Source organism: Pecten maximus, chromosome 11, assembly GCF_902652985.1.
Source record: "Pecten maximus chromosome 11, xPecMax1.1, whole genome shotgun sequence".
Lineage (NCBI taxonomy): Eukaryota > Metazoa > Mollusca > Bivalvia > Pectinida > Pectinidae > Pecten > Pecten maximus.
The window spans coordinates 26412904-26428445 of NC_047025.1; the positions used below are offsets into that span (position 1 = coordinate 26412904).

At 36.3% G+C, this 15542-nt stretch overlaps 2 protein-coding genes across 3 annotated transcripts; one reads left to right on the plus strand and one right to left on the minus strand.

The window, feature by feature from the left end:
• Positions 1 to 847: 847 nt before the first annotated feature.
• LOC117337521 lies at positions 848 to 7388 on the plus strand. The gene has a single exon (XM_033898534.1). It carries the CDS (start codon positions 987 to 989, stop codon positions 4149 to 4151), a length of 3165 nt encoding a protein of 1054 aa, XP_033754425.1. The 5' UTR covers positions 848 to 986; the 3' UTR covers positions 4152 to 7388.
• Positions 7389 to 7464: 76 nt separating this feature from the next.
• LOC117337522 (neo-calmodulin-like) lies at positions 7465 to 15487 on the minus strand. Of its 2 annotated transcripts, none has more exons than XM_033898536.1 (7): positions 15466 to 15487; positions 11921 to 11980; positions 11107 to 11173; positions 10714 to 10857; positions 9788 to 9963; positions 8739 to 8802; positions 7465 to 8038 (listed from the first exon to the last, which is right to left on the minus strand). In XM_033898536.1, exons 2-7 carry the CDS (start codon positions 11942 to 11944, stop codon positions 8010 to 8012), a joined length of 504 nt encoding a protein of 167 aa, XP_033754427.1. In that variant the 5' UTR covers positions 11945 to 11980; positions 15466 to 15487; the 3' UTR covers positions 7465 to 8009. The 2 variants fall into 2 exon arrangements, with proteins under 2 accessions (XP_033754427.1, XP_033754426.1); XM_033898535.1 differs by lacking the exon at positions 15466 to 15487 and adding an exon at positions 13364 to 13705.
• Between the last annotated feature and the right edge of the window lie 55 nt (positions 15488 to 15542).

Sequence of the window (15542 nt, forward strand, 5' to 3'; positions counted from 1 at the left end):
TCTTTAAAAAAGACAAACGGCATAGTTTTAATGCTGATGGTTATAATGTAATAGTTATACTGCTGGTGAAATAAGATCAGTTTGAATCATTTTTGGTAATAATAAGACTGCATTTGAATCAGGAATATGATTTTATTAATGTGTCATTTGAAAAGATACATCCACTTATTTAGCTTGCATTCAATCTTAACTTTGTTTCGTTTTTAACTGCATATCTGCATTTTGCATTGACCGCTACATTGACCAATCGCATACTTCATCTTGACCAGAAACGCCACCTGTCGCGTCATATCCGGGGCCAAAACAAAATTAGACGGCTATGCCGAAAAATGAAATAAAAAGAAAAGAAAATACTAATACAAGCTTCCTAATAATGATAGCTCAAATCGAAACATAGTGAGCATTTCTTTGGGGTGCATTTAAGTATTTTTCCACTTTAGATATAAAAGATAACTGCTACAAGTTTCAAAATGTTAGAAGGTCAAATTTAAGTATTTAACTTCGAGTATTTTGTAGAATAGCCTATCATTGCTTTAAATTACGAACGTGATGTTAAAGTGCAGAGGCCGTCATATTAATTAGATATTATATCATGATCTTTTGCTTGGTTTATCGCCCCTATTGAACGACCACGCATCCTTCTTGACACCGACATTGATTGTAATCCAGTGTCCGTGGTAACAGTCGTAGACAGCTTGAGAATATAGGTTTTGAGACGACCACAATAGATATGATGTCACGCGTTGTTGGTTACTTACTAACCAACTTAATACGGTAGTCTAGCAAGGTGGTCGCTCAACCATACATGCTGCGATAACGTAGCTAATTACTCGACTGTGGGTGAAAAGAAGGAAGGTCAAACATCAGTGTGATTATTTGGATATGAATGAACACTGACTTCGACAATATCGTGAAGATACAAAGTTCAATAGTGAAGATACATCTTATACACATGTACGGGAAGGTCGCTTACACATAAAACAAAAATGGCCGACAGTGAGCGGAAAGTCGTTGTGGGTGTAGATGTGGGCGGTACTAACACTGACGCTGTGCTTGTCCAGGTCAACGCTTCCCCGCCGAAAGTAGTGTCGTCTGCTAAGAGTTTGACTACAAATGACGTCACTACAGGAATAAAACGCGCTGTTTCAAAATCTATCCTGGAAGCTCAACCGTCCAGTACAAACCCTCTCAACATTACTCAACTGAACATTGGAACAACTCATTTTGTCAACGCTATAGTTCAAAGGAAAAATCTCGCGAGAGTTGCCGTAATCAGACTGTGCGGCCCAGCGTCACAGTCTGCCCCTCCGTTCAGTGACTTCAAAGATGATTTGAGGGATTATATAAATGGCGGCGTATTCATGGTGAACGGTGGATACGAGTTTGACGGGAAAGTGATAACTGAAGTGTCGCGTTCAGAGATTCAAGCATGTGTGGAGAAATGTGTGAGAAACGGAATTAACAATTTCGTCATTTGCGGAGTGTTTTCCCCGGTAAAAAGTAAACAAGAAGAGGACGTTAAAGAAATCATTCAGGAAGTGCACCCAAGCGCTAGTGTTACACTGTCAAACGAAATCGGACATATAGGCTTGTTAGAAAGAGAAAACGCATCCATTCTAAACGAATGCCTTAAGCCTTTAAGCGGGAATACCATAGAAGGCTTCCGACTGGCAGTAATTGATCTTGGACTAAACTGTCCGTTTTATTTGACACAAAATGACGGTACAATTGTTTCTGAAAAAGTTGCTCGTAGCCAGCCCGTCCGAACATTTGCGTCCGGACCCACGAACAGTATGAGAGGAGCAGCGTTTTTATCTGGAGTTAAAAACGCCATTGTTGTTGATATCGGTGGTACTACCACGGATGTTGGCATACTACAGAAGGGATTCCCACGAGAGGCATCTTCGGAAATAATGGTCGGCGGGATCCGTACTAACTTCCGGATGCCAGACGTAAAGAGTATCGGTCTTGGAGGTGGTTCGTACGTTTCCGTTGATCCAGTTTGTGTCGGTCCCAGGAGTGCTGGCTACAATTTAACCAATGAGGCATTAGTATTCGGGACTGAATCTGACGTGGCGACCAGGCGATTAACTGCTACAGACGTGGCAGTGGCAGCCAAACTGTGCTGTATCGGGTCACCAGAAAACGTATCTCACATCGAACCGACACCGATTATTGATAAGATACGCGAAATGGTGGAGGAAGCCACAGATCAAATGAAAACATCTGCCGCCGATTTGCCTGTGATTTTGGTAGGAGGGGGGACAATATTGCTCGACCAAAGCAAAGATCTCCATGGTGCAAGTGAAGTCCTCAAGCCGATGTATTATGACGTAGCCAATGCTGTCGGTGCTGCTCTCAGTCAAGTTTCTGGTTCTATTGATAAAGTATACAGCATGTCTGACTTTATAGACCAACACGAACTTTCTGCTGCCATTCAAACAAAAAAGAATGATCTAGACGTTACTGCCACAAAGGAAGAAATAGAGAATGCAGAAAAAGACATAAGGAAGTCATTTTATCAAAAAGCGCGGGAAAGGGCATTAGAAGAAGCTCAAACAATCGCGGTTGATTTGTTGGTGGACGCGGGCGCAAGTCGTGAAAATATAGAGCTTGTTGAGAAAGATGAGACCCCATTATCATATCTTCCTGGGAACGCAACAAGAATACAGATTAAAGTTGTCGGGGATTTAAACGTGTCACAGGCGACCGGTAACAAAATCTGTGAGTTTTCCATGCCTAAATCGATCGCCATTGATGAAGAACATCTACAAGGGAAACAGATATCAACAGCGACTGGAAAATTGATAGACACCGGGATATTCAAAGAAACAGTATATGATACAGAAATCGACGAAACAACCGGCGAATGGATTCTATCTACATGGGATGTGGAATGTATTGGACTAGGTGCAGGGATTCTTGGGTGTGGTGGTGGTGGGAGCCCCTACCTTGGGCGTCTTTTGGCCAAAATGGCAATAAAAGAGGGCAAGGTCATTCGTGTCATCACGAAAGAAAAGCTGCGTTCAAAATGTCAACCAAAACAAGGGAAAACATCGAGCGTCGTTGTTCCCGTTGCCTTAATGGGGGCCCCGTTGATAGTGACAGAGAAGCTGGTATGTGGAGAGGCAGCTAAATCACTGTCGTGTCTTCAACAACTGTACATGGATGGTTATCGCGATGGAAAATTGCCTTCCCGATTCAACAAATCAATTCAGTCCGATAGTGGTAAAACATACATAGAAAATTATCAATCATTAGAAACATCGACTCCCTCAAATATAGCTTTCAATGACCAGGAAATTGTCGCATTAGTATCAGCAGAAGTTGGAGGTATGAACTGTATAGAGCCATTGCTGGTATCTGCAGAACTAGGGATTCCGGTCCTGGATGCTGACGGTATGGGGCGGGCATTCCCAGAACTCCAAATGTACTCTCCTCTAATATATGGTGGGAAACCATATCCATCTACACTGGCCGATGCCAAAGGACGCAAGGACGTGGTTTTAAAAGTAGATACTGCTAAAACACTTGAAGATCACTTTCGTAGAACTGTAGTAGACATGGGATGTAGCGCTATCGTCACCATCTCAAGTGTGCGCGTGGAGGACGAACTCGATACATTGATCCACTACTCTATAAGCCATGCATGGAGGCTAGGACGGGCTGTCCTACTAAGTCGCCGCGAAAACACCTCGCCGACAGATGCGATACGAAAGGAAACCGGCGGAATTTTGACAATCACTGGGAAGATCATTGACGTCTGCCGGGAGCTCACTGGTGGTTTCAATAAAGGGTTTTTAAAGATAGCTGGGACTGGTGATTTCACCGATAAAAAAGGCTTGATTGAATTCCAGAACGAGAACCTGATTGTGAAAATTGGTGCTGGATTCAGCGGTACAGATGATATGGGGGTAGTGTCCTGTGTCCCAGACCTTATCACTGTTGTGGACAGTGATTCAGGGGAACCTATTCCCACAGAAAATGTCCGATACGGACAAAGGGTTAGCGTTCTTACTATTCCCTCTCATGACATGCTCAGGACGCCACGCGCTCTGGAGTTTGTTGGGCCTCGGGCGTTCGGTTACAGCGATATCGAGTTTAGTCCATGTGGACCTTGTCCAGAAATTGAACCTGTGGGCCCGAGGTAAAAACAAGCGTATGATATTACCCTAATGGGTATGAAACTGCTGTAATTGTTATTTTAAGTGTGAGCGGTATGTCATATATATGTGTGTTATGTTTAGGCAGATGCGCAATATGTCCATATACATATATGTGTATGTTCCTGTATTTTTTTTTATACAGATGTGCGGTATACCCGCCATACGTATGTGTGTTATGTTTATACAGATGTGCGGTATGTCATCAATCGTATTTGTGTTATGTTTATACAGATGTGCGGTATGTCATCAATCGTATTTGTGTTATGTTTATACAGATGTGCGGTATGTCATCAATCCGTATTTGTGTTATGTTTATAAAGATGTGCGGTATGTCATCAATCGTATTTGTGTTATGTTTATACAGATGTGCGGTATGTCATCAATCCGTATTTGTGTTATGTTTATACAGATGTGCGGTATGTCATCAATCCGTATTTGTGTTATGTTTATACAGATGTGCGGTATGTCATCAATCGTATTTGTGTTATGTTTATACAGATGTGCGGTATGTCATCAATCGTATTTGTGTTATGTTGGTTTTTTTAAAGATGTGCGGTATGTCATCAATCCGTATTTGTGTTATGTTTATACAGATGTGCGGTATGTCATCAATCGTATTTGTGTTATGTTTATACAGATGTGCGGTATGTCATCAATCGTATTTGTGTTATGTTTTTTTTAAAGATGTGCGGTATGTCATCAATCGTATTTGTGTTATGTTTATACAGATGTGCGGTATGTCATCAATCGTATTTGTGTTATGTTTTTAAAGATGTGCGGTATGTCATCAATCGTATTTGTGTTATGTTTATACAGATGTGCGGTATTTCATCAATCCGTATTTGTGTTATGTTTATACAGATGTGCGGTATGTCATCAATCGTATTTGTGTTATGTTGGTTTTTTTTAAAGATGTGCGGTATGTCATAATTCCGTATTTGTGTTATGTTTTTAAAGATGTGCGGTATGTCATCAATCCGTATTTGTGTTATGTTTTTTTTAAAGATGTGCGGTATGTCATAATTCCGTATTTGTGTTATGTTTTTTAAAGATGTGCGGTATTTCATCAATCCGTATTTGTGTTATGTTTTTTAAAGATGTGCGGTATGTCATCAATCCGTATTTGTGTTATGTTTTTAAAGATGTGCAGTATGTCATCAATCCGTATTTGTGTTATGTTTTTTTTTAAAGATGTGCGGTATGTCATAATTCCGTATTTGTGTTATGTTTTTTAAAGATGTGCGGTATTTCATCAATCCGTATTTGTGTTATGTTTTTAAAGATGTGCGGTATGTCATCAATCCGTATTTGTGTTATGTTTTTAAAGATGTGGGGTATGTCATCAATCCGTATTTGTGTTATGTTTTTTAAAGATGTGCGGTATGTCATCAATCCGTATTTGTGTTATGGTTTTAAAGATGTGCGGTATGTCATCAATCCGTATTTGTGTTATGGTTTTAAAGATGTGCGTTATGTCCACCATGGTTTGTTTATAGAGTTGTGTGGTTTGTCCTCCATACGTATGTTTTTGCTTATACAGATGTGCGAAATTTCCTCCATGCCTACAAAGTATTTGTTTGCTTATACCAATGTGCGGTATGTCCACCATACATATGTTTTTTGCTTATACAGATGTGCGGTATTTCCTCCATGCGTATGTATGATATGTTTATAAAGATGTGCGGTATATCCACCATACGTATGTGTTTTGTTTATACAGACGTGCGGCATGTCCACCATCCGTATGTGTGTTGTTTATAAAGATGTGCGGTATGTCCACCATCCGTATGTGTGTTATGTTTATAAAGATGTGCGGTATGTCCACCATCCGTATGTGTGTTGTTTATAAAGATGTGCGGTATGTCCACCATTCGTATGTGTTTTGCTTATACAGACGTGCGGCATGTCCACCATACGTATGTGTTTTGCTAATACAGATGTACGGTATTGTTCAATCTTTGATATTTGTATAGTAATTATATTTCTGAGCAAATATTACAGTGTTTCATGATCAGTTCCCGTTATATCATTTTTCAAACGTTGATCATGTTATCTAAATAGTAAAATAACCAACTCATGTTTTTAAAATGTTTACCTACAAGAAACAATGCATTGTGTGAATTGCAAGTCCTTTATGATAATCTTCTGTAGTATCTTAAATCGATTTTTTTGTTTTTTGTTTTTTTTTTAGTCAATTTCCAATTTTTGATATTTTGTTCATCTGAACACAGTAGTCTGCGTGAATGTTCTGTTGAAATCTAAATAGCTTTCATTTCTGTCGAACCTGGTATACGCGTTTACTCTCATTGATTTCATTGCACGACCAGGTGGTGTTGATTTCAGGTTTTTCTGACCTCTTCAGCCTTACTGTACATCGTCTCCCGTATTTTTTATTTTCTTTAATTGATATATGATTTTCCAAAGAAGTAGTGTGTTAAGAATATTATTTTCAGAAAATGAAGATAAAGGACACAACATTTCTAAAAGTTTTCTTTTAACACTTTATAATTTTTGTCCTATTAGAGTTAACTCTAGTGTGTTTTGTTTTTAGTGTATGTCATTATGATATTGTTGGTTTTCATCTTGCACTGCAACTATACGCCATTTCATTTCTAATTGTTTATACAAAATGACCATATTGTTATAAATTAGAAAATACCCACTTTAAACCTGTCCTCATTAAGTGTCAATGAATTGCTCAGTAGCAAGGGAAACAAAACCAAGGAAATCATTGAAATATCCCGAATACGACATGTTTCCATTGGAAATATCACAACTAATATTGAAGCTAACAAGACTTGAGTGCACAAGGAAGCATACATACACTACCTTATCTTCCCTGCATAGCCTACAGGCAAAATATGCAATTTCTGTCTGTTTACATTCAAAGAGCCTTGTTAGCTTTCGAGTATTTTTATGTCTACTCACAGAAAACATACGTTACTGACAATTTTTGTACACATGAAAATAACTTAATGTAGTTTGAGCTTACACTTGATTTGTTTCCTTACATAAGTTACAATTTGTCCGTGAGAACAGGTGTATCGTTAGCTTTGGCTTTACAGTTATTCTAGTTTCGGAGTGGATTTTACTGTACAGTGTGTTTATATAGCGTTACTAGTCCATAAATCAGTTGTGTGTTAATTTGTGCATCGGACGCTTTATTATAGTAGTTTATCCACTGTGTAACAAAATCAATAAAGCAACATTTTCGAACATTAATATTTATTTTATACCATTTATACATAATATAAAATTCTCAATTTTAAACATGAAATAAATAAAGATGATTGTTTTAACATTGTTATCAGAGGGCAAATTGTCTCCTAAAAGCTATGAAGGGTATACCGATGAGAGATGATTAATGAATTCATGCACTCTTCATACGTTTTCAAATCAAAATGTATATAATATAAACATGTTATTTGGTAAAGCTTAACAACATCAAGTTATATAGAAGTACAAATGTGTATATATATAGCATATATTAACAGAAAAACGAAGAAATGATACCATTGGTAATATGGAAGTGAAATATAAGCATTATTAACTAAGATATATAAAACGAGACAGTACCTTGCAAAACACATACTAAGACTATCATTTCGTCGCTAAATCGCAAGAACATACCATACAAAAATTGTATAAAAGCGCGATTTGTTTGCCCAGTTTATCCTGATCACAATAGATTATGCAGTATAAATCCTTATATCCAGAATATCCTGATCCTACTAATTTATACGGTAAAAATCTTTTGTCCGGAATATATATATAATGGATTTCACACTGCCTGCCAGACAGGGAAATGGCGTAAAGGGAGTCTGTTTCACTGTCAGGTGGTAGCTATCTCACGTTGAGTATTGCTTTAAATTCTGAAAACAACATAAAACAGAGTACTTACAATCAAATTTCATGCCCCTAGTAAAGCTGTATAATTTTAGACAAAACAAAATTAACCTTCGCAATAGGATATTAAAGATATATCAATCTTATAGACAAGCCGCCAAAGCTATTACACTTATGCGTTGTCTTTTTGTAGCATTTCTATGTACAAAGGTACCTGTAGGATTTTATCATTTCCCTTTAACCCTTTTTAGCTTACCGATATTTTTGTTTAACATTCAATTTAAAATGTGGTGATATTGTACAGAAATAAACAGGGTTTTTTGTTTGTAAGTTAACTTCATGTTATCCATTGATTAAGTTTGGAAACAGCAAAAAAGAATATGGAGGTCATGTGATCCAATGATACCATTTTGAAACAACAAAAGAGAAAAAGATAATATTGAGATGTATACAGAACCCCTAATTTTATTCCGGAACAGATGAAGGATGCAGTTTTATCTAAATGATTTGTAATATACAAATTCATATTTAAAGGTTTATTCACTGGAAGAGGGGCCATTGAGAACAAGGAAAGGGATAATAAAAACAATTGGTTTAATTCCAGAATTTAATGGCAAGAATCTTCTGTTGCATCAATACTAAACAGATAAGAACCTTTCAGAGATATAGTGTTGCCAAAATCTTGGTTCGGTGATTTGTGATACCTAAAGCCTAGTGCATTGTTACCTCTGTAATCCACCTTGCCATCCATGTCAATGTCTGCTTCCTTGATCATAGCTTCTGCTTCATCCTATGGGGAGAGAGGAAACATAAGGTGATGGCGTTATTCCTGTTTGTCGTTACATAGTGTTTGATCTCTCATTTTGTCCGAGAATTAAAATGGATGATAGGAAAGTGCTCATACAAATACATCAACGCTCTAGGCCAGAATCATCACTGGCAGTACTACAATGATGAAACAGATGTATGATTATGCAGATTAATTCATTATGGCTCTACTAAAGCTAACTCTTTTGTATTAAAATGTTGGTATCTTCTGTGATTTTCTGTAATAACATTACGGGTATATCAAACATTGGCCGTTGGTCCAGAACCCATGCCTGCTGTTCAAGAGATAGCACATTAGACTTAGCTATACATACCGACTATTGTGATATCATCATCTAACTTCTGTATTACAATATATAGTTCATTAGACTTAGCTATATATACCTACCATTGTGATATCATCATCTAACTTCTGTATTACAATATACAGTTCATTAGACTTAGGTATATATACCTACCCTGTAATATTCTCCCCTAACTTCTGTATTACAATATATAGTTCATTAGACCTAGCTATACATACCTACCCTTGTAATAATCTCCCCTAACTTCTGTATTACAATATACAGTTCATTAGACTTAGCTATATATACCTACCCTTGTAATATTCTCCACTAACTTCTGTATTACAATATATAGTTCATTAGACTTAGTTATATATACCTACCCTTGTAATATTCTCTCCTAACTTCTGTATTACAATATATGGTTCATTAGACTTAGCTATATATACCTACCCTTGTAATATTCTCTCCTAACTTCTGTATTACAATATACAGTTCATTAGACCTAGCTATATATACCTACCCTTGTAATATTCTCTCCTAACTTCTGTATTACAACATACAGTTCATTAGACCTAGCTATATATACCTACCCTTGTAATATTCTCTCCTAAATTCTGTATTACAACATACAGTTCATTAGACCTAGCTATATATACCTACCCTTGTAATATTCTCTCCTAACTTCTGTAGTACTATATAAAGTTCATCCGGACATATGCCCCCATCTTTGTCATTATCGAACACTTCGAACACCTCATGTAATTCCTTTTCTGGATCAATAGATAGCTTTCGAGTAAAAATCTCCAAGAATTCCTCAAAATCTATGCTTCCGCTTCCTGAGGAAAAAAACAAGAAATAATGATTAGGAGATCTGGGTTTGAATTCAACTCTTCAAAAGGAATTGAATTTGAATGTCTATTATTCGCTTATTTTTGTTCTTACGTTTTAATTTTTCTTATATAAATTCATAATTATTTATTTTTGGGTTGAATTCAGTGTTTCAAATGCACTGTTTATGTTAGTGTGTCAAGCATTAAAAGGGACTCGCGAAGATCTGCCTGATATGAATCAATGTGTCCAACATTCATGAATATCTGCTCAGAACCAATATATCAATATTTACTCCTCAGTATTTATCATTGTCTATTTACTAAAATGGTAGTGTAAATTTTATTTTCGAGGTATTATCTTTTCGCTGTATTCGAGGGTAGAATAAGAGCATGCAAAATAGATACATTAATAAGTACACCGAAAATTATAGTCCGTTTCTTATATTTTCTGCGAAAACTCATTGGAACATGTATATGCATTACTGAGTAATGTGTTAGTCTCTGTGAAGAATATTTTTTTCGTTTTGGATATTGTAAACGTGGTTATTTTCGCTGGGGTTAATTTCACGATTTCGATATATAAACAGTACGCGTGAGAGTAATTTTCGCGAACGATCCACCTTTTGTAGTTCAAGTAAGCAAACTGATATCAAAATAATACGCGTGGGGGAAATGTTCGAGATCAAAAGGATTTCGCGTAATTGGCGTTAATTTCTCCCTCGCATATTTCCACGTTTACAGAACGAATCAACTTACTGTCGACATCAACTGATCGCATCAGTCCATTCAGGACTTTCGAAGATGGTCTTTGTCCCAGTTTAAACAAGACCGTTCCCAACTCATCTGTCGTGATAAGGCCATCACCATTTTTGTCGAATACACAAAATGTATCGTGTAGTTCTGTAACATTTCAAATTATTACAATTAATAGATCATTTTGCTTCATCTATCAATAATTTACTTTGTCTATTTATATTTAAAATGCAAGCTATATCTTTTTTGAAAATAATACAAGTCAGTGTGTCTATTTTATTGCAGCAAATTATCGAGACAATAAAACACTTTAACCTACCCAACCTTAAGTCATAAAATCACTGACATTTGACATTTAAATATTAAGGACATAATAAGCCATGAATTTATTCTTACCTCTCACTTTTTCTCTATTAAATCCATATTTCTTTCCTGCCTTCTCAAAGGATTTCGCGAACGGTACCTGTGACGAAAATAAAACATTTTTTTCTTAGAAGACGTTTACTTGAATATTGTTTTCGTGAACTTAGAAGAGATTGGCTGTAATGGTTAGCATGATAAACATCACCAGGGAACTCAAACTCGGTAAAATGAGAGCCACGTGTAAAAATAAAGGAAAATAAAACATTTTCAAGATTTTCAAGAGTGGTAAGCGTTTTTGGCTTCATTGACGATATTACCATATAAATCTAGGTGAAATACAGGTTATAAAAGGTCCTCAAAATGACAGTCAGCAGGATGTTACAACAGAGTATCCAGGTATAGGAACACGAGGCTCTTATTTAACGCTTTAGGTATCGATTGTGGAACAATTAATGCACAATTAGTACGCCCAACGTTGTTCGTATCTAAAGTCTTTATAGCGATAGCAGCCTGATTTAAATATTTCTAGCTGATATTGATTTCAAAACAAGTTTTTCATATGCTTGAATATTTTCCATTTTAAGAGATCATCAGAAAATCCGGGTCAACAGAAGAAGTTGGTTTCACTAAATCAATTATGAAAACGGCTGGTGGTAAAGGAATAGTTTTTTTTTGTGTTTCATTCAGTTCGTTAGAGAAATACGTACATCTGCAAAGTTGTGTTTAAGTTGTGTTCTTATGATATTTTAACTTACGATAATATTGTAAAAACACACACATACCGGCAACTATTCAAGTGCAAACATAAGTCTTTCTATATATAAACTACACGTGTATACAGACTTACGGGCTGGCGTTTTGGACGACTCATCTTTCAAGTCTGCTACAGGCCTTGTACTCAGTGCTACTGTAATTATCAAACAAAAACAAATCTTTGAAAATGTTATGGGTAGCTATCTAGGCTTCACATCGACATAGAGACATTCTAATTTACGTATTATCAACAAATAAAACACGCATACATTTGATAACTATCATGTGCTCTTATAATTAGCTATTATTACCGCTACACTACGTTCCAGTTCTGAAAGCGATGAGCGTTTCACATAAGCAGGATAAAACACTGTTTTTAAAAATGTTCAAAGATAATTCTTGTTTATTTTAACTAGACCGTCTTGAGCAGTTCCGCCCGTCCCGACATCGATTACTATGTAAACTAAATGATCATTCTGACTAATCTCAGCTCGTATTTCTGTAGTTCCTGTCTTGGTAATGGGGCGTATTGCCTATCCGATGGCAATGCGCCAAATCATAAAGGCTCTACCACTTCTCCACCAAGTAACTAGAATTCGTTATACTCTAGTTAGAATAACATTCCCTTAACGACTTTCTGGAACTTTTTCCTAATAGCAGAACTGACTTACTCAATTCTACATTATACTGGTATTGATTAACTATGTTTAAACAAATGCATTGACACAATTGCCGAATGATTATTTAAAAAAAAACAAAAAACAAGGACTTTCAGTCAGTTTTAAAATCACAAAAGTGTTAAAAAAATGTGTTGTTGTGATTTTAAAGAAGAACTCAGTGTGTAACAGGATTGATATTCTAGAACAAAACAGCTGTATGCTGCATTTTAATGATTTTTGGGCGCTACTTTATCTTACTCAATTTGTACTGAAAGGTGCTAATTTTTACAAGATTTATGTTGGATGCATAGCTGAGTATGTGAAAGAATATTAGGTGCATCTTGCTGTGTGTACCTGATATATGATAATGAATACTACTGTAATTAACACCGCGTGGTGACCCATCCAAGAGCTCACCATGCTCAACATTGTACATAGCCACAATAAACCACAAAGGCTAGCTATTGACCTATGGAACTGAAAATGCCTATATATACCTTATGGTATCATCCCAACAAAAATATTGAATTTTCTAAACAACAATTCAGAAGTTACGGCACATTGTACTCAAAATGCATGTCTTCAACTTTCCAGTGTGTATGTAATAGAATTTAATCATGATGAAGAGGTTTTTTGTACAATTTCGCGATTATAGTTTCAAAGAAAATCAGATGCGAAAAATAGAGATATAGTTGTATAGAGAGCTTAAGTGTTTATATATTGTACAAACATATGTAAAATAACATTAGAGAGCCCTCCTACAGAATGAGTTCGATGGAATATATATGGAAACATACTTTTCATTAGTTCACAAGAACATCCGCGTGTTTTCGATGGACTAGTTTCTGAGATATATCAGTAAATAAGATACAACCTACCTTTAGTCCATATCTGCACGTCGTAACAACAGTTGAGTTGCAACAGTCACTTGGACTATACAGCAACCGAGTCCCTTCCTAATTTATCTTACAGTTCGGTGTCAAAATGACGTAACGAATGACTCACAGCCTGTAGAGATTATTCTTATCTTATGTTCCAAAATTTCCGTTTTACAAGATAATGGTCGAAATTCCTGTTACCATGGAGATTTGACCAGACCAGTGATTGATATGCTCCAGCGTTTGGTTATAGGTGGACATAGACCAGCCTTAGTACAGACCTACTTAGTAACGTATACAAGCCCCAGTAGATTCGCAGTGTTGAGTATCATAACACTGCATGTCATCTATTTATAGATGGTGCGTGCACGTGTCTCTGATGTGATGATGGGTGCTGTGGGATTTGTGTAAAATGTGGACTAGAATGTGAAGGAAAGGTCGCACGAATTACATCTAACATAAGACTAGCTAGTGCTCATCAACAACAAAGAACTCGTAGCTCTATGGACAAGTTTTTCCCACAATCACCCTTCAGATGACTTTTACTAAGCGACGTAACAGCAAATTGTTGATGTAGGGAAACGTCGCTGTAAATTACAACGAACATTTAAAGAAAATTTGCTAATATGACAAATCCCTGTTATTCTGCGCTTTGATAAAATCCTCGAAAACCGACAAACAAAACAACAAAACTCTCCGAAAGGTTCTAATGCATTTATCTTGATCTCTATTCTGAAAAAAGTTCCGTTTTTGAGAATCTGATTCCCCAAACTCTCAATAATTTCACATCCGGCATAAAAAGTCACCGATTGCTATAGCTCTCCGTCAAAGAGATAAAAATGAAACTGATATATATACATATTTTAATCCAAGAGATCTGTCTAGTGTAACTAATAAAATACATCGGGTATGTGTTTAATATTATAAAAGGAAATAACTGCATTATGGTATCATCTACGATGTAACTTTCCAGAAATACATTTCTTAAAATGTGCTGATTCAAAAAGGGTGCAAGGAGAAGTAAAAATATTCCTGTATTGAACTAAATATTATTTTTTGAAACAGGGATTTTTTGCTTAAAAAGAAAAGGGGGAAAAAACCATATGACCGTGTGCTTATTTTTATCGCGATGACCGTTTGGAAATCATAAGTCATTTTGAGCATTTTTGAATCAATGGTTATCTCGCGAAATTTTATGTGCACTTTGACGGCATACCCACACACGTCTATCAATAGTTTACATAAAATATGTACAGTCCATCTTTTACAGCTTATGTCTGATAAGAAATGAAAAAGGTGGTGACTAAGGTATACTCGAGACGAAGCGGCGGAGGAATAAAGTTAACTAATGATTGTTGGGGGTATTTATGTTGTGGGAGCAGCGGGGGACAGGAGAGAAATACACTAGGCCTAAATTTAAAAATATGTTTCTTTCTTCTCTATTATAGGATGTGTTTATGAAATAGTTATGACATCTTCTCTGTTTTGTAATTGCTCCCCCCCCCCCCCCCCCCCCCCCCCCCCAAAGTTATAGTGATAGCATGTATTTTGGCTGCATCTAATTTGATGAATTAGATCCTGAATTAAATGGAGTTAATATCACGTAATTGAATAAAAACAAAAATAACGTTAATTGGATGTGCTGAATTGCTTCTGTTGATCAAATAGTTTGGCTGTTTTTATAAAACTGCATTTCAAAAGCGTAAGGCACATATACTAAAAGTTTTGAGGTTGATTTATGACGTTTTTAACCATGGAGTGTTGAGGTCAAGATGTACATCCAACGCAATACATACCTAGGGTCATTGCAAATACAATAAAACAATAACTAACATTCCTTTGAATTCAACATTGAATGTCATGAAATTAATTATGAGGCTATCGCACCTGCCCATTTAGATTTCAATATTGCATTTGGTTTCTTCTCGTCACCTCCTCGGTACACTGAACTAGCATCTGTGATATTAGAGTCTTAGGGAATACGAAAACACTGTATGATGAACATATTTCAGTTTTACTGTATTCAATTGTATTGAAATGTTCTGATATTAAAGTTCATATTTCCACATCATACTGATATTAGTTGATTACTCTTTACCTACCTCGAGGGTTGAATATTTCCCTGTTTGGTCCCTAAAGCAGGTGTGATTGTTTTTCTCCTATCATAATGTTTTATTTA